The 21020-nt window shown below is 43.1% G+C and overlaps 1 protein-coding gene across 21 annotated transcripts in view; it reads right to left on the bottom strand.

Annotated features, from left to right (window-relative positions):
* PARD3 (par-3 family cell polarity regulator) overlaps nt 1–21020 on the bottom strand; it is a 508043-nt gene that overhangs the window by 120451 nt on the left and 366572 nt on the right. For 20 of the 21 annotated variants that reach the window (XM_083188831.1, XM_083188826.1, XM_083188843.1 and 17 more), the window contains one exon: nt 18331–18582. The exons of the other annotated variant lie outside the window; for it this stretch is intronic. In XM_083188831.1, coding sequence (XP_083044957.1) covers nt 18331–18582 — 252 coding nt within the window. The remainder of the gene's footprint in view (nt 1–18330; nt 18583–21020) is intronic. 21 annotated transcript variants of the gene reach the window in all.

Raw genomic sequence — 21020 nt, 5'->3', positions numbered from 1 at the left:
CCCCCAATCACAGTGGACCTGACATACGATCTCTGACCAATAAGAATGGCCTTTGACCTCCCCCTTCTGACCCTATAAGATAGGTGACCCAGGGCTGCCTCGGTCACTTCGGCACATCTACCTTTCCCCTGACCTTCGACCGGGCTATAGTTCAACCCTGAACGATAGCGAGCTCTGACCGGACTGCGCTGCGCATATTTGATGAGACGGTAACGGTTGCATTAACGGTATTTATCCTTATTGTATTGTTGGCTGATTGTATCCTGTATCTGTTTTTCTTCCCTTAGTAGAGCCTGTTTAGTATATTCATTGTTAGACTATTGTATAACTTGTTATACCTGTATTTTCTATTTCTGTAACCCCCTTTTGTCCATTAGGGACTTAAATACATCTTTTTGTGGAGTTCCTATCTCCTTACTTCTATACCGTGGTTGTGTCTGTTATTCGCATTTAGCGATAAAGGTTTATTCGCAGATTAGAGTCAAAGTACTGCGAAAGGATCTCTTATTAAGGTATTGGTTCTTTGGTGTATAATACACGATAAAGGTACGCTACGCTGCGCTACGTTTTGTTCGCACGTAGCTAGGCATAAAGGGTACGCTGGTTACGGACATAATACGTAACCTGCGCTTTTCACTTATTGTTTCTTTGGTCATATTTAATCGCCATTGCAATTGGGGGCATCGTCCAGCCGCGTCACATTCCAGAACTCAGTACCTGGCGTGCGGCCCGACCTATACCAGCAAAAGGGTGGAAGTATTTATTATCCATTGCTGGATAGGCCAGGTCTGCGGCGGTGCGGGGTTCGGGAAGTGCTAGCGTTGAACCCGAAGTACAATAAGTGAAACGTTAAGCCACGTGTTTTTTTTTAAGCATATATTAAGTGTTTAGTAAACTGTACTTCTGCCTGCCACAAGTAGTTTAACGGAGTATAGTGTCTTGAGTTGCTTGTTTATTACAGTATATGTGCCACGTGCGATAAAGCTCGCACACGTGGAGACAAAGGCCTGTGTTTTATTATAGTACATAGAGGATCCCCTCTGTGCAAAACTATAACTTTTAGTGTTAGTTACTGCAGGGCAAGGGACCCCGCCACGTGGCGATAAGTTCTGAGCCTTTTACAGTAACGTAAAGTGTCTATTGTGTATTACGCAAGGTGCGCGCGCACGTGCCCATATCGGGAAATTTTCGCATCTTTGTACGTGATTTGCGGATTAAGTGCGGGATTTATTTCGCATCTTGATACGTAACTTTCGGACAGGGTTAAAGGATTTATTCCACATTTAGGCGCAATTACTGCGTATAGCGAAACTCGAGCGCAACCTTGCAAATACACTATAGAACACGTGGGTGGCCGATTCATCGGCGGCCTGTGAACAACGCACGTACACACGTGGGTGTTCATTGGCACTGCGCATGCAGCACACATAGGAACTCAAAGGTGAACAGTATTAAACCATTAGCTTTATTTAAACAGTATAGTAATATACTGTGGATAGGGCGGTGATTAATAAAAGAAAATAAGTTTTTTTTCTTTTTGTTAATTTTCCAAAAGCAAGCAACTCAAGCATTATTTTAATAGATTCCTATAGCCTTTTATAAGGGATTTATACCTGCATAAGTATCTAGTGAAAAGCTACCAGCCTGGGAAGATTTTCTGTACAGAAATATTTCAAATATAAGCATAAGACCAAGGTGTAAATAGCGCCCAGTGTGAAACATAACTGAGGCGAACGGGTGTGTGACGGCACGACTCAAGCGCAGTGTTGTCCAGTGTAGGACAGTCCAGGGTAGGACAGGGTGCACGTGACGACGTGCCCATAGGAACTGCCTCTTCAGTGGAACTACCTATTTTGATCCACTAGGAGGGTACAAGAAGATACATCGGAACCCAGTGATCCGATTAGCTACTTTAGAAAATCCAGTTTTTAGGGGTACAGGAAAACAAGTTTGTTGTACCCCGGAAAAATTAGGCCGCACCTTGCAAGTTAACTAGACGTGCGCGGATAGTTGAAAGACTTGGTGATTGAGTAACATTACCTCGCACGGTGGGCTTCACGCTTGATTGCGGAAAAGTGTCATTGTGTGGAGAAGTGAGTGGTTGGGGAGCTCTCAGACAAGTAATAACCCACCGGTATCTACTAAGTGTGAACGTTTATTCCTGTAATTATGGGTAATAACGGGTCACACAGTGATAACGTGCAAGTTAGGGAGGAAGCGGGCCGACCCAAAGGATCGGCGGCTTTTATTATGTGCTGTAAGCACGGTGAACGAGCAGTTGTTTACCAAAATAAATGGAGAAAAATGACACAAGGCAGCAAGTTAGAATTTCCCAGTGTTGGTAGCTTTGATCCAGAAATCTTATCGGCAGTAAAAGATGAAATATGTCTACTCTCCAGTCGTAAGAAGAGAGTGAAGCACATAGAAATTCTTAAATTGTGGCAGAAGGAAGGACAGGAACAATGGGGAATCAGATGTCTGGCAGTGTCAGATACAATCAGCCACAATAAAAATGCAACCATAGCCGCAACAGCCCCCCCACCCCCATATGTGCCGAAGGGGTTAATGACTAATAAGCGAGACAGTAGTAATAATGTAACCGTTGCTAACTTGTACCCTGTTTTATCCCCTTATAAGGAAACCCGAGAGGAAAACGAGCAGCTGTTGGCACTGGCCGTCTCCCATGCAATTAATATGATTGAGGGAAAAGCTGAACCGGCTAAACCTGCTGCTGGGGCTCCAGCACAGGAAGAGGAGACGGCTGATGCCAACAGCATAGTCTTGGACCCAGGTAAGAAAGCACCACACAGCACAGACACAGACGACTCCCAACCAGGTCCCAGTAATGCGGATGTGGTACAAACATACCCTGTTCGCACTCTGGAGGTTCCCTATGGTAAGGCAGACAGAGAGGGTGTGATACCTACCAGGAAGATGACCATGCTAAACCCATGGACACGGTTAGAGCTGCGGTCCATCATTTCAGATTTCCCTAATCCCAGGAAAGATCTGGCATTGTGCCGGAAATTTGTAAGGGATCTGGGAAACTCTGATGAACCCACCAACAAGGATTGGAGAATCATGTTGAGGGCCTGTCTCCCCACTCACATAGACATCCCGAAATTCATTCAGGATAGTGGATTGAAAGTGGACAAGGAGATAAATGATGAGATCAATCAGGAAAATATTCGCCTAATCAACTTGCAGTTGGGAGTGTATTTTCCTGCAGCAGTGGAATATAGCAGGATTTTCACTATCAAGAAAAAAGATGGTAAAACAGCTAGCGAATATTTCAACCGGGGTTTGCTGGCGGTATCAACATACACTGGTGTCTCCGAGCCGAAGGACGACACCCACCTGAGGGAGATGATTGTCTCTGTGCTGGTGGAAGGGCTTAGAGAAAACCTGAGAGCCAGAGTCCAAACTTCTTTTCCAAATTGGCGTGGAATGACAGTGGATGCCCTACGGGAATCTGCTGTGGACCACGACCGTAACATTAAGAAGCACAGGGAGCTGCAAACTGATAAACTGATGATGGTTAGCATCCAAGCTTTTACAAATGCCCCAAATAAAACTGCATACCAACGAAACACCAGGGACACAGGTAGAAAGCCCATTATCTGTTGGCACTGCAATAAGGAAGGACACTACTCAGCACAGTGTAAGTCAGGAAACCCCAGGAGTTACAAAACACATAAGCGAGAATGGGAATCTCACCAGGGTGAGACACGGAGATAAACAGCCCCTAGACAATGGGAGGAGACAGACAGGTCACGCAACATGCCTCCTCCCCATCTGATGGCTGACACTGTGCTAAGGGCAACCCAGGTAAGACAATAGGAAACAGGTCATACCTGTATCCTACAGCCAGTTAGACTAACACAACACCTTCGAGAGGAACCTCAGGTGAAAGTTGATATAGCTGGAGTAAGGCAAACCTTCTTGGTTGATACAGGGGCGGCCAGATCTGTTCTCAACACTCCTCTTCACTTGGGTTTCACTAACCAATCAGTAGCGGCAATTGGGGTAACAGGAAAAATACAACATTACCCACTGACGAAACCAGCGGAGGTTACAATTGGGCCTCTGCATACCAAACATTCTTTCCTGTTGGCTGCAGCGGCCCCGACTAACCTCCTGGGTAGAGATTTACTATGTAAAATGGGATGTGTCATCTATTGCACCCCCGATGGGGTATTCCTAGACACTCCTAGAAATCTTACACAAGAAGTGCAAGATATGCTGGACAGTCCTCAGAGGCTAATGTTGTATTCCACTGTTGTAGAGTCAAATCCATCTAGGGTAGCTGAAATTACAGCACAAATACCGAGTTCCCTTTGGACTAAAGATGGACAGGATGCTGGGCTGATGGCAAATGTAGCTCCAGTAGAGATCCGCTTAAAAGAAGGCAGGATAGCCCCAAAAATACCGCAAAACCCTTTAAAACCTGAAGTTGAGCTAGGAGTATACCCAGTGATCCAACGATTACTCCAACAAGAAATACTAGTTAGAACTTCCAGCACGGCCAATAGTTCCATCTTTCCTGTGAAAAAGAGCGGGGGGAGGGGCTACAGACTAGTGCAGGATTTAAGAGGGGTAAACAAAGTAGTTGAGAGCCAATTCCCCGTAGTGCCAAACCCAGCTGTCATCCTGATGCAAATACCACCTCACTGTACTCATTTCACAGTCATTGATTTGTGTTCTGCATTCTTCTCTGTCCCTTTACACCCTGACAGCCAGTATCTGTTCGCCTTTACATACCGAGGAGTACAGTATACCTGGACACGACTCCCCCAGGGATTCATAGACAGCCCCAGCATCTTTTCCCAGGCCTTGCATGATTGTTTACAATCCTTTCAACCCATGAGTGGTTCGATACTTATACAATATGTCGACGACCTATTGTTGTGTTCTGAGTCACTGGAGTCATCAGTGGATGACACTAGACAGCTGCTGATGCATCTCTCAGGGACAGGACATAAAGTATCAAAGGATAAGCTACAATTATGCCAGACCAGGGTTAAGTATCTGGGCCACTGCCTTACCCAAGGGCTGAGACACCTCACCGATGACCGAATCCAAGCGATTCAGAACATGGTACTGCCACAGACCCAGCACCAGATCCGTACGTTCCTAGGCATGTGTGGATACTGTCGCAATTGGATCCCAGGATTCTCTATTCTGGCATTACCACTACAAGAGATGGTTTCCTCAACTAAGCCAGACCGGGTCTCTCATACTGAGGAATCTGAGTTGGCTTTCGAGGAACTAAAGGTGAGCCTAACAAAGGCTCCAGCACTGGGAATGCCAGATTATGGGAAACCCTTTGAACTGTACGGAACTGAATCAGCTGGGTGTGCGGCAGGAGTACTTGTACAAAAACATGGTGATGCCAACCGACCAGTAGCGTACTACAGTGGCCAGCTGGACACAGTAGCACGCTCACTCCCAACTTGCTTACGAAGTGTGGCTGCAATAGCACAACTAGTAAACAAGAGTGAGGATGTGGTGTTGGGACACGATTTAACTGTTCATGCTCCCCATGCTGTCTCTGCCCTCCTAAATTCTGCCCAAACACGTCATGTGTCCTCAGCACGGTTCACAAAGTGGGAACTGGCGCTGATGGCCCCAGTAAATATTACCATCAAAAGATGCAACACACTAAACCCAGCCACATTCCTTCCTCATGTGCCCTCCAAGGCACAAAGGGTGGAGGGTGATGGGAATGTTGCTGAATATGGTAAAGCAGAGTTTAGTGAGGGTGAGGACAAGCATGATTGCATGACCTACCTGAATCAGACCTTTACAGCACGTCCTGACATAAGCGACAGCCCATTAAGTGAGGTAGACATAACCTTATTCACTGATGGTAGCTGTCAGACAGAAGGAGACGGGAGAGCTGTGCACAGGCTACGCGGTAGTAGATGGAGAAGGTATTGTGGAAGCTGAACCCTTGGGACCACCTCACTCAGCACAAGTAGCGGAGCTGGTGGCACTGACCAGAGCATGTGAACTGGCCAAAGGAAAATCAGTTAACATATATACCGACTCCAGATATTCTTTCGGAGTAGTACATGATTTTGGGGCCCTATGGCGCCTCCGAAATTTCATGACGGCGGCTGGCACACCAGTGGCGCATGCGACATACATTAGGAAACTTCTGGGAGCTATCCAGCTTCCAGACAGAGTGGCTGTTATCAAGTGCAAAGCTCACACATCAGAGAAGGACCCAGTGTCACTTGGTAACAGCCGCGCTGATGAGGCAGCGAAAAGGGCCGCATGCCCTGTAAATATTTTCACCCATCCCACAAACCTTTGTACACTGAACATGGTATCCACATCCAAACTGATAGACATGCAGAATTTGTGTTCCCCACAGGAAAGAGCAGTATGGAAGTCGAAGGGATGTGGCCAAGAGTCCACCGGACTTTGGAGAGATGGACACGGGAAACCAGTGGCCCCCAGGGCATACCTTCCTAGTCTAGCCGAGGCGGCCCATGGGCTGACACATCTTGGGAAGGAAGGTATGTGCAAGCTGGTAAAGGCCTACTGGTGTGCACCAGGGTTCGCTTCTCAAGCAGGTAGAGTGGCAATGTCATGCCTCACCTGTTTGAGGAAGAACGTTGGAAAAGCCATCCCAACAGAGCCATCCCACATCCCTCCTACAGAAGGCCCTTTCCAGGTAATACAAATCGACTTCATACAGTTACCACCCTGTAGAAATTTGAAATATGTATTAGTGTGTGTTGACATGTTTTCCAGCTGGGTGGAGGCTTTCCCCGCTGCCTCCAACACTGCTACCTTTACAGCAAAGAAAATATGTCAGGAGTTTGTCTGTAGATATGGTATCCCAAAGGTCATTGAGAGTGACAGAGGCACTCATTTCACAGGAGAGGTCTTCCAAATCATGTGTAAACTCCTGGGGATTAATAGTAAACTTCATACTCCATATCGTCCCCAGGCGAGCGCCAAAGTTGAGAGAATGAATGGTACTATTAAGAACAAATTGGGTAAAGTTATGGCTGAAAAAGGGTTGTTATGGCCAGAGGCACTGCCTATTGTGCTGTATAGCATTAGGACCACTCCCAGGGCTCCGCTCAACTTGTCCCCCTTCGAGATACTGTTTGGTCGGCAGCCACACATCATGATAGACCCACAGGATGATCTCAAATGTAACAATGAGCTAACTGTACAGTATATCCTAAAGCTAAACAAACAGCTAAGGAAACAACAAAAGGAGCTGAATTTACTGAACCCTGATATGCCTACCGAGAATTGTCATAATCTTAAACCAGGAGACTTTGTTATGATCCGAAATTTTTTACGCTCAGGTTGTTTGATAGACCGTTGGGAAGGACCGTACCAAGTTTTGTTGACCAGCACTACAACGATTAAAGTCGCAGAGAGAGAGACTTGGATACATTCGTCCCACTGCAAGAAAGCCAGTAACCCAGAGTCCCCGTGTGCAGAGAGCGAAAGAGAAGAAGTGTCGCTAGAAGCATTGTTCCGGGAAGACTGAAAAGCAGCCAAGGTCGAGCAACCTGAGCGAGCAAAGGTCCAAGAGCAGAGCAAATAAAAGTCCCCTGGTAGAGATGATGGAAGGACTCCAAGCAACAGGTTCACAGTTATGCATATATTTCTTTGTTTTCTTTCTGTGTTCTTTTCTTCATCCAAAGATACTCGGTGGCTGCCACATTCTAGAGCGATCGGAGCGGAGTTCTGACAGTGTAATAATGGACCCAGATATGGGTGAGGTAGAATCCCTAAACCAGCTTGATACTTTGCCCATGACAGGAGAAGGTAAAAGGTATGAGGATAACGTAGTTCAAGGGCTATGTGATGAGTTATTGTCTGGTGAGTACTGTGTCTGTAGATATTGTCAACCAAAAATGGAAGAAGAATGCATCCAGCGATGTCAGTCGACAAGTAAGGCAACTACAGGCCGACATCCTTTGAGTGATTACCACTCACTAGTGGGTAAGGTCTTAAACCAAACAGAATGCTGGGTGTGTTCACAAGTGCTGCATAAAAGGAGTAGTGTAGGCCTAGTCCCATACCCGCTTAACATTTCTGAGATAAGTGTATTAAATAAGGGGAGGCCATTGGATAAGAGATACCTGTATACCAGGTCCCCTAGTCTTAGATTACACCAATACCAAGTGGATAAATCCCTGGTATGTATGAACTTCTCAGGTTCCAGAACGATTGGTACTTGGGAAGTGACATGGCACAACCAGACAATAACTTACTCCCAGCGTCCAGATGGAGAGCCTATAGATAAGGAATTATTGTTAAAGATCCGAACCAGTGGGAGACACTATAAATATGTCTACACGGTGAAGAAAAGTAAAATAATGGCCGGCAGAGTATCAGCCGGCTACTGTAATATGACCCTACAGCCAGAAACATGTGAGGAACGAGTCAGGGAGCAGGGGACGGGGATGTTCTTATGGATAATGTGTGACAAGATCATGAAATACTCTGTCCCTTACTTTCTCCCTGACGATGTTTATTATATTTGTGGTAGAAGGGTGTACAAATGGCTCTCCATGAACTACGTTGGAATTTGTTACCTAGGTAGAGTATTACCTGAAGTGATGACCCTCACACATGATGAGATGGTGAGCATACACAGAGGTATACCTCCTCCTTACACTCATACCCATTATGATCAAATCCATAAAAGGGATTTAACAATCAAGAAAGAACCCCTAGCTTCTGAAATGATACACGAGTCGTTCGGTATCCAACTCCTCATTGCATTAGATATCACCCATACCGCCAGAGGGGTCATAAATTTTAAATATATACAAGCATTAGCCAGCTTGGTAGATAACATCACTGAGATTTATGATGACACTTTTAGATACACTGGGAAGGAGTTGCAAGCGTATAAAAGAGAGCTAGTCCAACATCGGATGGTGTTGAACTATCTGACAGCTATGACAGGAGGATATTGTGTCACCCTCTCTACACAGTTTGGGGTGAAATGTTGTACATATATCACCAACAATACTGAAGACCCAGAAAAATTCATCGATCATCGGATGGATGAGATTCTTCAGCTTAAATGGGAATTTAGAAGGGAACATAATATCAGCCTGGCAGAAATAGGTAACAAAGTTAGCGAATGGACCTCCTGGTTGAATCCAATGCACTGGTTCTCCGGTTTAGGAGAATGGGCGCAAGGAATCATCGCTAACATAGGGAAACTCCTTCTCTGTATCGGTGGTGCCATCATAGTCTTTGTGCTATTGTTCAAATGTTTAAAGGTGGTGACCCGGGGAAAGGCAAAACGTACCGAAATCATGAGTGTAAGAACGAGAGATACAAAGGGAAGACCAGGGTTTGGTATATGACCCTAGAATCAAAACCACCTCCCTTTAAAGAAACCATATTTGTGAACGTGTATATGTTGTAACCTCCCTTGTTTTTATTTTTATCCCAAAAATTGTACATTATCCTTCGTGACCCTGAGTAGATTGTTCGATAAATGCGGCCCATCGTTTATCCATGATCCTGGATCGGCCAAGAGCAGATGGTTTACTCCCCTTATATGTTTAATTCATAGATCCCAATTTCTTTGTTAGGATTATGAATTTATGTATTGTTATGTAAAATGTTTGTATTGTAACAGTTTTATATTTACTGTTAAAGGGTGGACTGTGGAAGTCGAGTTGCACACATGCCATTTTAGGATAGTATGGCCGCCATTTTGGTTCGCAGAGTTGCGCAAATAAAGTTTCCATACCCGAGAATGTGTGACGATGTGGACCAGAAGAGTAGCCATACTATCACACATAAATTCATAATAACATACTTACACTAAATAAAATATAGTTAAAGGTTTAGAACGCCACACATAGCTTAGTTAGCATTTGCATACATCTGTCTGTATCATGTTTAGTACCGTTCCGTTCCGTTTCATGTGCGCAGAATTCCGGTCATTGCGAATATTTTGCAATACATACAGTCCGATAGTTATGGACAAAATCCATAACTCAAAGACAGTTTCTGTTGAAAAGAGTGTAACAAAGGAATCTACTTAAATCCGGTTTTGACTGCTATTTTACGATCCCTGCCGACGATACTAACGAACAAAGGACTCCTAAAGTTCACTCCCCTGCACCTAGTCAAACCAGGTGTATCATCTTACCCCCCAATCACAGTGGACCTGACATACGATCTCTGACCAATAGGAATGGCCTTTGACCTCCCCCTTCTGACCCTATAAGATAGGTGACCCAGGGCTGCCTCGGTCACTTCGGCACATCTACCTTTCCCCTGACCTTCGACCGGGCTATAGTTCAACCCTGAACGATAGCGAGCTCTGACCGGACTGCGCTGCGCATATTTGATGAGACGGTAACGGTTGCATTAACGGTATTTATCCTTATTGTATTGTTGGCTGATTGTATCCTGTATCTGTTTTTCTTCCCTTAGTAGAGCCTGTTTAGTATATTCATTGTTAGACTATTGTATAACTTGTTATACCTGTATTTTCTATTTCTGTAACCCCCTTTTGTCCATTAGGGACTTAAATACATCTTTTTGTGGAGTTCCTATCTCCTTACTTCTATACCGTGGTTGTGTCTGTTATTCGCATTTAGCGATAAAGGTTTATTACGGACTCTGTCCTATAAAGGTATATTCGCAGATTAGAGTCAAAGTACTGCGAAAGGATCTCTTATTAAGGTATTGGTTCTTTGGTGTATAATACACGATAAAGGTACGCTACGCTGCATTTTGTTCGCACGTAGCTAGGCATAAAGGGTACGCTGGTTACGGACATAATACGTAACCTGCGCTTTTCACTTATTGTTTCTTTGGTCATATTTAATCGCCATTAACACCCATGTGGTATTGAGCCTGAGGAACATGAAGCACAATCCCTGATAACAGAGCTAATTGAATAGCCCAGACTGAATCCACTAGCTGAGGTAAATTACCGCTGCTAAATGGATACAGGCATATATAATTAGCTTCTGACGAAGCCATTCAACACCAAAACTGGACAGCTTACAAAAAAGAACATGTAAATATATTTAAATTAATTGGTGTTTTATACAGTAAGCCTAATTATTTGGCTTGTCTTTTGCTGGTGTGAGTGTGTGTCAGAATAACCAGACAATGCAACGAAAATCTGTGATTGACAACAACCTGAAAAAAAAAAAAAAAAGGTACTTAGTAGTGCAAAATCCCACGCTTCCTTCTGAATCCTCCTCTATTCATTTCCAACATGAAGCTATTTTAGATTTTCTGGGGACATTGCAGGCTTTATAGACAGATGGGAAGGTATAAATTCCCCAGACAGACCATAATTTTTTTTTAAACCCTGGGAATTTCCACTTTTAATTTATCTTTCAAATATCTGATTACAATTTTAGATTTGTGAAATTAAAGGGATAAAATAGAATCTTCTTCAGTAAAAATAATGTGCAGATAAATCCTCCACCTGTAAAAGGACAGGGTCCAGAAAGTCAGAGAAACTAATTCAAATGCTGTGTGAACATGCCATGTGCTGATTCGTCTATGACCACCGCTTGCTTAATGTAATTAGAAATGTCTAATCATTATTGAAGCATATCTATCCAATGCAAAGAATAAATGTTAAATTAGGGCGATAACCTTCAAGGTTTGATATTTTCTTTCACTTTAAGCTAATTTTGTATTGCTCTGCCTGTTTCGCTTTGGCTCCTGTGGAGTGTGAGGTAGTATTGCAATGTGAAGCTGACCATTAGGATACCACAACCCTGGATTTGTTTTTATGTGCCCTGCCATCGGAAACCATTATTGCTTAAGACAAAGCACCTGCCATTTACAGATTACGCACAGGCAAAATGTAGCTTTCCAGTTTACTGTGGAATTTTAGGTCCAACCAGCACTGCCAAGCCCACGGGCCTTTTGGGATATGTAGTTCAACACCTGATAAGTCACAGGCTTTCAAGTTCTGCTACAGAGGAATTGAAGGTCAAGGGCAATCCCTGGCTCAGAGCAGGTGCTAGAACTGGAAGTATTTTGTAAACAATGCTAACCACTGCAGAATCATTCTGTTTTTAACATCGTATAAAGAGAATGCTTCCATAATTTAGTTTCAAAGTCTTAATAGTGGTAGTCATGAATGTGAACACCTGCCATGTTGATCCAAGTCAATATCTGGATTTCATTACCGGTCAATAAGAACAAGATAAGCATTTGAGCTAAGGACAAGTGCAATGATTGTCATGGACAATGCCTTGTAATTGTCTGTTACACTAATACTAATTAGGGGAAGTAAGTAACAGAAAGGCTCATTTAATCATTTTTAGAAGGAATTAGTTGCAAATAGTCATTTTTTCCCCCCAACACTTCTGGGACAAGCATTTGCTTAAAGTTCGAGACGTTCACCTCTGGTAAGATGTTCTGCAGAGAGAGTGTTTCATCAATGTGCAACGCTCTGTGCAATTCCTAAATTTCCTGAGGGAAAACCAGCACTTTTTACAGACAATGACTGGCTTTTGTTTCCTTTTCATACACAAACCTCATCTAAAGCATCATCATTTTTTATGCACTGCTAAACACTGAAGAAGCAAGTTCTCTATTTCCATACTATGATAACCGATGTTCCAGTGAAAGCACACTGGTTGTTGCAAAGATCAGTAGCACAGTAAACAGCAGCTCAAAGAGCTGGCACCCCAGTTGTGATGTATTGTGAAGGTAACACTGGACTGCAGTAAAAGTTGTTTTCCACCAGCGAGTGAGAGGAAGGGAGGAAAACATTGGTTATAAATAACTGGTAACGGCTCCGTAAACATACATAAAATACAACAATTTGATATGCAAATTGGGCTTTGCTAATACCATATATTCACACTACTGATTCCTCTTACAATGCCCAGGAACAGCGAAGACTTACCTATCAACTTTGTACCTGTCCTCTTAGAAATGCAGAAAACATGGGAACAGAGCTGTATGGCATTGCTGGGCAATTCGCATGCAGAAGTAGGTGGCCAGTAGGGTACTGGCAACGAATTGTGCACCACATAACTGGTCAGACCTTCAGTTGCATAGACTGCATGTGTGTATTCCAATGAGCACACAAATCTGTTAATTAGCAACTCCACCATTGTGACAGCAATCTCACGCAGTGAGTGCTGAATCTGCACTTACAAACAAGTTGTGATGGCATACCATATATGTATTGCGCAAGGAACACGTCCAATAAGGCGTCAGCCTTAATGATCAGAATTTCATTGCTTTTTTGGAGTTTGAGTGGAAGAGATACAATAGGTATCTGAAATTCCAGATCATGTGTAAGAAGCTTTAATGGGACACGTGAAACGAAGGTTTTTTTGTCTATGGAATTGCATAGCTTTTTTCAATTTATTTTTGTTTTAATTCAGAAATGTAAAATTTCACTGTAAGAATAAATATTTGATTTTTAAAAAATGTATAAGGAAAACACACCCCTGGCAATTTTTATGACACCCATCCCAGAGCATGAAACCCCTGGCAATGTGCATGACACCCAGCATGTAGAAGCTTTACTGTAGGGCAGGCATTCCTAACCACAGTCCTCAAGGCACACCAACAGTGCGGGTTTTAGAGATATCCAGGCTTCAGCACAGATGGTTTAATCAGAATCACTCAGGTACTAATTAAGTCACCTGTGCTCAAGCCTGGATATCACTAAAACCTGCACTGTTAGTGTGCCTTGAGGACCGTGGTTGGGAATGCCTGCTGTAGGGCATAATGTATCACGGGTATTGCAGTGTGGGGCATATGGTGCAGGGGACATTACTGTATGGGGCTTAATATGGATGACATTTTTTCCCCCCTGTTGTGACCAAGGTCTGTTGGTGCAGACCATGCCCATTGCCTGGGGCAATGGGAATACACTGGGGCAGCTCATTGTGTATTTACATTTCCCAGTGACTGGTGAAGCAGGGGTGACAGGAAGATAGTGGGTGACTGGTGAGGCAGGGGTGACAGGAAGATAGTGGGTGACTGGTGAGGCAGGGGTGACAGGAAGATAGTGGGTGACTGAGGCATGTGTGTGCGCGTCGGTGTACGGCCAAGTGTCAGCGCTTGTATGTATAGATCCAGTTGTGTGTGTATGTCGGTGTACGACCAGGTGTTAGCACGTGTATGTATAGATGCAGATGTGTAAGAGTCGGTGTACGTCCAAGTATCAGCATGTGTATGTATAGATGCAGGAGTGTGTACGTCGGGTGACGATTCTACGCGTCCATGCCAAATTTCAGCTCAGTACGTCCAATCACATTCCCTCCATCTCAGAAGTTCCCTATGGGAGAATTCGGTTTGTTCGATTCAGCCTTAACATAAGGGCACGACCTGAAGTATCAGCTAAGGCATAATGGATGCTTGTTTTTGGATCTGCAGAATAATTTAATTTGCAATGTTCTATATGTAAAGGGACTAAGACAAAAGCTCAGATAATGTCAATAATAATATAGCCTCAAGTACATAGTAGAGGAAAATGGGACCAGAAATCACTTTTATATCCGATGGTATCCAAGATATGGCCATCCCAGATCTGAACCCAGTCAGCCATGATATTTTAAATATTAGGGTTCCTATTTTATTTGATTAAACTTGTTATAAAGTGCACAAATTAAAGGACGCTATTATTGTTACGCCAACATCTTATCGATCATAGTACCACCACGGCTGTTAATATACTGTAAGTTGCTCATTTACAGGCTGCTGTTTATAACAATAGTATGACCCCCCCCATACCTGCAGCAAAAACATACACTATAAGAAAAGTATTATGAAAGGAATATAATTTGCTGAGATATAAGGCACGCAACATCAAAAGTCAATCCTTTGATGGAGGGATTTGTGACTTTTTTTTTTAGATATAAAGAGGAATCTAGATCCCCTAAATATGTATCATTATCTAAATCAGTCTGCAAGAACATATACATACACACACGGGAAATGAAAACTACTAGAAATAGAACTGGCATAGTTACTAGCCGCCTATTTTTTTATTCTTCACAATATCCCCCTGATATGCCTGAACAGCACTTAAACTATAAAAAAAACCCAACACATACATACAGTTCACAAAAGGTCTTCGTTTTTAAAATGGGCATTTTCCAACTGTGGTAAAATGCTTACAGATAACCCTATTGCATGATTATTGTATTTATGTGTCCATTAAAGCCTCTGCAGAAAGCTATGGGAGGCTAGCCTACTATTTTCAGGCTATTTAGATCTGTAGATCTGCTGTAGCTGTGGACAGTTTGAGTGAAATTATACTTGTAGGACAATGCACTGTAGGTGCTCAACGACTGACTGGAGTCTAAACAGAACATTGCACAAGGCTGTATTGCATCACGCAGACTAGAAGAGGGCAGCGGTGGTGGAATGAACTGTGTGCCATTGTTATTATGCTGATGAACAGTATCTTGTTTTCATCTATATGGTGCATGACATCAGTAATGGTAACGCTGAGATCGTTCATCCACAAAGCAATAAACATAAGCAAGCATCACCTTGACATGCAGAAATTACCCGTCCGGGCTGCACTCGCAGAGCTGTCGGCAGGGTAAGAGGAATCCCTGGTATTCCAGCACTTGTACTAAAAATATGTAATACTACATTCGGTACTGGTTTCCTAGCACGGCGCCCACGATTTTAATCTTATGCTATAGTTTTGATCGCATCGCATGCGATCAAAAAGATTTTTTAATTGTACATGCACCCTGATGGGTGATTAATATGTTATATGCACCCCCATTGTTAACGCCACCGCAACTATGAACGCCAACCCGAATCGTGGCGAGCGCAGCGAGCCCCCGAGGGGTGGCGGTATGAGTCCTCTGACCTTTCATACCCCCTCTATCCACGTCGGCGTGGAGTTGATTTTATATAGTGTATATAGTGCGAGGGGACGCGGGTAACTTCACATGTATGCGAGGGGACAAGGATAACTTCACATGTATTCCGCGTCCGCTCGCCACGCTTCGGGCTCGGGGGCTCGCCACACTATATAAAATCAACTCCACGCCGATGTGGATAGCGGGGGTATGAAAAGGTTGGAGGACGCGTACCGCCGCCCCTAGCGGGCTCGCTACGTTCGCCACGCTTCGGGTTGGCGTTGATAGTGGGGTGGCGTTAACAATGGGGGTGCATTTAACATAGTAATCACACATCAGGGTGCCTGTACAATTAGAAATCACATCGCATGCCATTGTAATGGCATGCGATGCGGCGCAATATTAAAATTGTACAGCGCGGCTCTTAGGACCCGAAAATCAGGTCCCATCACATACCTCAATTAGTGGTATGCGATGGCATAAGATGGGCGCCGTGCTAGGAAACAAGTACCCTAAATTCTATCCCAGACTGATCTAACCACACAGGGTGCTTAATCAGACATACAAGGCATTTACTATAAATTACCAAAGTCTAAGCATTGCCCAGTACAATACAGGGAAAATGTAAACGGATAAAACAAAAAGGTAGTTGTGTACTTTCATGGTGCCGTGCGTCTGCGTCCCCTTGCTGGGCTCGCCCACGCTACGTTCGCCATGCTACAGATGGGGCTGGTTTCATCTTTGCAGGGCTGGCGTTTCTAACGCCAGCCCCGCCAGGGGGCGCGCACAAGACGCTCGCACGCCCGCTGGGCAACGGAGCCTTCCTCCGGTCCCCGCCGCCTCCCCCGCCTCCCTCCCACGGATAGCTTGGGCTCCATCTGTATCTAAAATCAACTCCATCAACGTGGATAGTGGGGGTACGAACTATCCACGTTGGCATGGAGTTTACAGCCCCGCAGCTAGACACGGACACACGGCGCCATGAAATTACACAAGTACAAACAAAAATTTGAGGTGAGACAAAAAAAAGCTTTCACAATTAGCTTCTTAAAATATAAATGAATTTCCATTCAGACACAAAGCTCTTTGTTCTGTTCTTACGGTCATCTGCGAATTTAAAGACTAGGATTATATTACTCTATGTACCAGAACATCCATTTCCCATGACCTGCTTATACAATTACAGTAAAAGCTAATATAAGGGTGGGATGGGCAGCTTGATGGTAAAGAAACGCAGTTAGATGAGGAGATAGGGACATACTTTTAACTAAAATGAATCCAGACAGTAAGCGGCGATGCACATGTGTTCTCTGTACACCGGAGAGGCAGACATGTTATAGACAAACTTATGCCTCAGGGATGTCCCTGGACCTAGTCACTGCATCCTTATAAGTATTGCTTCAGCTTTCAACCAAAGACAGACATGTTTTCTAGCAGCGTAAGCAAACTGTATACATTACACAGTGCATTACATATCATTTTATACGCCTGTACACATTTGATTAGTAATTATCATGTGTCAGAAAGCAATAGCACCTCTGATGTCTCCAATATTTATGGCGGGGAGGACTCCAGTTACGAACGAGCATGCTTTAATACATATGACATAAATTCTCTGTGCTTGTCTATATCTCTGACAAACGGGCCATAAGAATATTAAACTCCGCAATAGAAAACTCAACATATTTTTTACATTCAGCTAAAAAAAAAAAAAAAATACAAAAAGAGAAACATGTCAGCTTCTCATCTAATCTACACTTTCAGCATCAAAGAAAAGCCTTTGAATAAGTTGCCTTTTAGGTTAACCTTAGGTGTCAATTTAACATTTCACAACTTCCAATTAAATGTAGCTACCAGCAAACAAATTGCGGAGGGGTTTTCAGAGCATGTTTGGCTATGCAGGAAACCCAGGTTCCTGTATGGAATACGGTATCTGCTGGTGAACCAGTCAAACTGAATAATTACAAATTTGAGACAATAATCCTAATTGGGTCAACTCAAAAGACTTGTCTTCAAGAAAATTACTGCAGAGCTTATCTTCTAACAGCAATAAAGGGCTACCGGCAAAATCCCCTTTTTTTTGCAGCAGGAACTAATTTGGGGGCTGGTGAACACATCAATACCGTCGAGTCACAGCAAGGCAACCTGCGCTGAAATAATAATGTGGAAGCGGACTGGTATAATTGCTGATATTTGTATCTGCTGGGATTCAGAATTAGCCACATGTCCTAATTACCCTCCAATAAAAGGGAGGAAAAAAGCCACGATTCAAGCACTAAACTCTACTGAAAGTAGACTACTGACAACCAACTTAAAGATTCTGATATATAAAAAATACTTTATTTAAATTAAGTCAGAATATCTTAGAGCCATTAAAAAAGTATGCATAAATACTAAATGATTACAAAAGATTTTTCTGTAGCTGTAACAGACACCCACAGACAAAGTGTTACGCAGTCAGAATTGATCACAAAGGACGCATTGATGCTACGCTCGTGCCTACCTGTCTACAGGTGGGGGCTTGGAGTTCCTCGGTTTCTTTACTTGGGCATACAGTGCTTCCATTTGCTTTCCATCTCTTGGACTTTGGGGTCTACTGTTCAAGTTAAGTGTACCGCTATTTGGGATTGTGTCATAGTGCACAGAATAAGCGGGATCATCTGAAACTCGGAAATTCTTGGAATATTCTTGGATCTCGGCATAGTCCTTTTCTCTGGCTTGTCTTTCACGAAGCTCCCGAGTCTTCGCCTGAATTCTATATAAGAGAAAAGAGAAATAAAGTGTGAAACATATAGAATATATTTTTATGTTTACCCCTGAGGAAATCCAAGGAATGAGACATAAGTATGTCAACTCATGGTGAAATCGCTATATTCAGACAGCAAGGAGGACAAACAAGCACTACATACAATCTGTGGATTAAAACAGGTTCCAAATAAGGGCTGGACAACACCATAAGTCAATAAAGCTAAATTAATTATGGCCAGATCATAAATATATATATATATATATATATATATATATATATATATATATAGATAGATAGATAGATAGATAGATAGATAGGATACATAGATAGATAGAACAACCACTCTTTGCTGCTGGCTACTAATTTGACTGACTGGATCTTAATTGTACCTTTCTTTTTGAAAACGTATGTACAGTACCACCTAGTACAGCGGTTGTTCTTCCTGAGGCAACTCAAGAAATTCAATGTCCCGCAGGAGCTGCTGCTCATCTTCTACACTGCCATAGTAGAGTCTGTCCTTTGCTCCTCGATCACAATCTGGTTCGGAGGAGCAAACGAGAATGACAGACGAAGGTTGCAAAGAGTGGTGAGGATGGCAGAAAAGATCATTGGGGTGGAGCTCCCCACTGTCTAAGAACTATACCTAGCCAGGGTCAATAAGCAAGCAGGAAAGATCTTGGTGGACAAGCTACACCCTGGCCACAACCCGTTTGAACCCCTACCATCAGGCAGACGTTTTAGGTCCATCCCAGCAAAGATGACAAGAACTACAAAAGGCTTCTACCCAATAGCTGTCCATCAACAGTATTGAATGTACTAAATACTAACTCAAACTGTTCTAGATATATGTGAAATGTATGTGATGTATGTTTATGCCTCTCTTCCCACCCCCCTTGTGTTCCCTGATTGATGCTGCACTGTTACCACAAAAAAATCCAAGCATACGCAAGTATACCTGGCCAATAAAGATGATTCTGATATACCAGAACCACAGTGTAAAGTCATGCCAGAGTTTGTTAATATGAATACTTAAACTATGCATTTATTAGACGCTTCAGTTCACTGCAACTATTATATACCAAACTATACTAATTACTAATGGTGGTTAATTTGATACATTTTGAGCTTTGCCTGTATAAAGCAATTCCACATAATATACCAGATATCCAAGTTAAAAAATGAAATAACGAAGGCATTGGTTCTCAAGTGGAGGTTAGGGGCCAAACCAACATTATATTACTTAAGGGGCATACACACCGGCAATGTCAGGGAATTTTGTAAGCCATCTAGTGCCCCCATACATCGCTCCGTGTGTAGAGGCCATAGCGATAACAATGTGCAGCCCCACGTGTCGCTATCGCACAGCGATAAATATCCAGCATGCTGGATATTAATCTATTTAATTTACAGTTTCTTATATAGCGCAGCAGATTCCGTTGCACTTTACAATTGTAGACAGTTCTAAAACAAACTGGGTAACAACAGACAGACTTGAAGGTAAGAGGGCCCTGCTGTAAGCTTACAATCTATAGGGACATAGGAGGGAAACACAAGGACAGGCACCAGTAATAGCATAGCAGTCCCACCAAGTTACAAGTCCAGAAGAAAAGACATATATATATACACAATTGAGGGTTTGGACTCTGTATTGCGCTAAATACTGATGCAGCACCTCCAAAATTCCTCCTGTTAGTGAGGAATAGCAAGAAATACAGACAAAGGGGGTGATTGGAGTGCGCAACCTAATGTCCTTATGGTCACATGTATATCATGTACCACCCAGTTCATCCAATCAATCAATGTACTCAGAAGTCCTTTCTGAAGATGATTTCTGTATGTCCAATATTGAATATGTTCGCAATAATCATGCAATTTTCATTTGCTCCTCCTCCTCCTTGCTCACCAGAGTGGCATTCATTTGGAAGTCCCTGATCCAAGCTGGTGACCGATTGATCACCCACCAACAATTGAATATCCAACTTTCTGTAAAAGGTTGGCTATACCCACAATACCATATTGATCCAAGCTGGTGACTGATTGATCACCCACCAACATTGAATATCCAACTTTTTGTAAAAGGTTGGCTATACCCACAATACCATATTGATATATTAAAATCGACTTTAATCGGCAATACTTACTGTATGGATCATCATTCATATGATCATACATCAGTTGTACCCCTGATGAAGTCGTAAAGACGAAACGCGTCGGGTTGTTTTGAAATAAAAAGATTTTTCAAAAATGAAAATTGCATGATTATTGCGAACATATTCAATATTGGACATACAGAAATCATCTTCAGAAAGGACTTCTGAGTACATTGATTGATTGGATGAACTGGGTGGTACATGATATACATGTGACCATAAGGACATTAGGTTGCGCACTCCAATCACCCCCTTTGTCTATATATATATATATATATATATATATATATATAT

The sequence above is a fragment of the Crinia signifera genome, chromosome 5 (genome assembly GCF_055691185.1).
Source record: "Crinia signifera chromosome 5, ASM5569118v1, whole genome shotgun sequence".
In the NCBI taxonomy this organism is placed as follows: domain Eukaryota; kingdom Metazoa; phylum Chordata; class Amphibia; order Anura; family Myobatrachidae; genus Crinia; species Crinia signifera.
The sequence above is the reverse complement of the archived record's forward strand: the minus strand, read 5'-3'. Positions and strand labels throughout refer to the sequence as shown.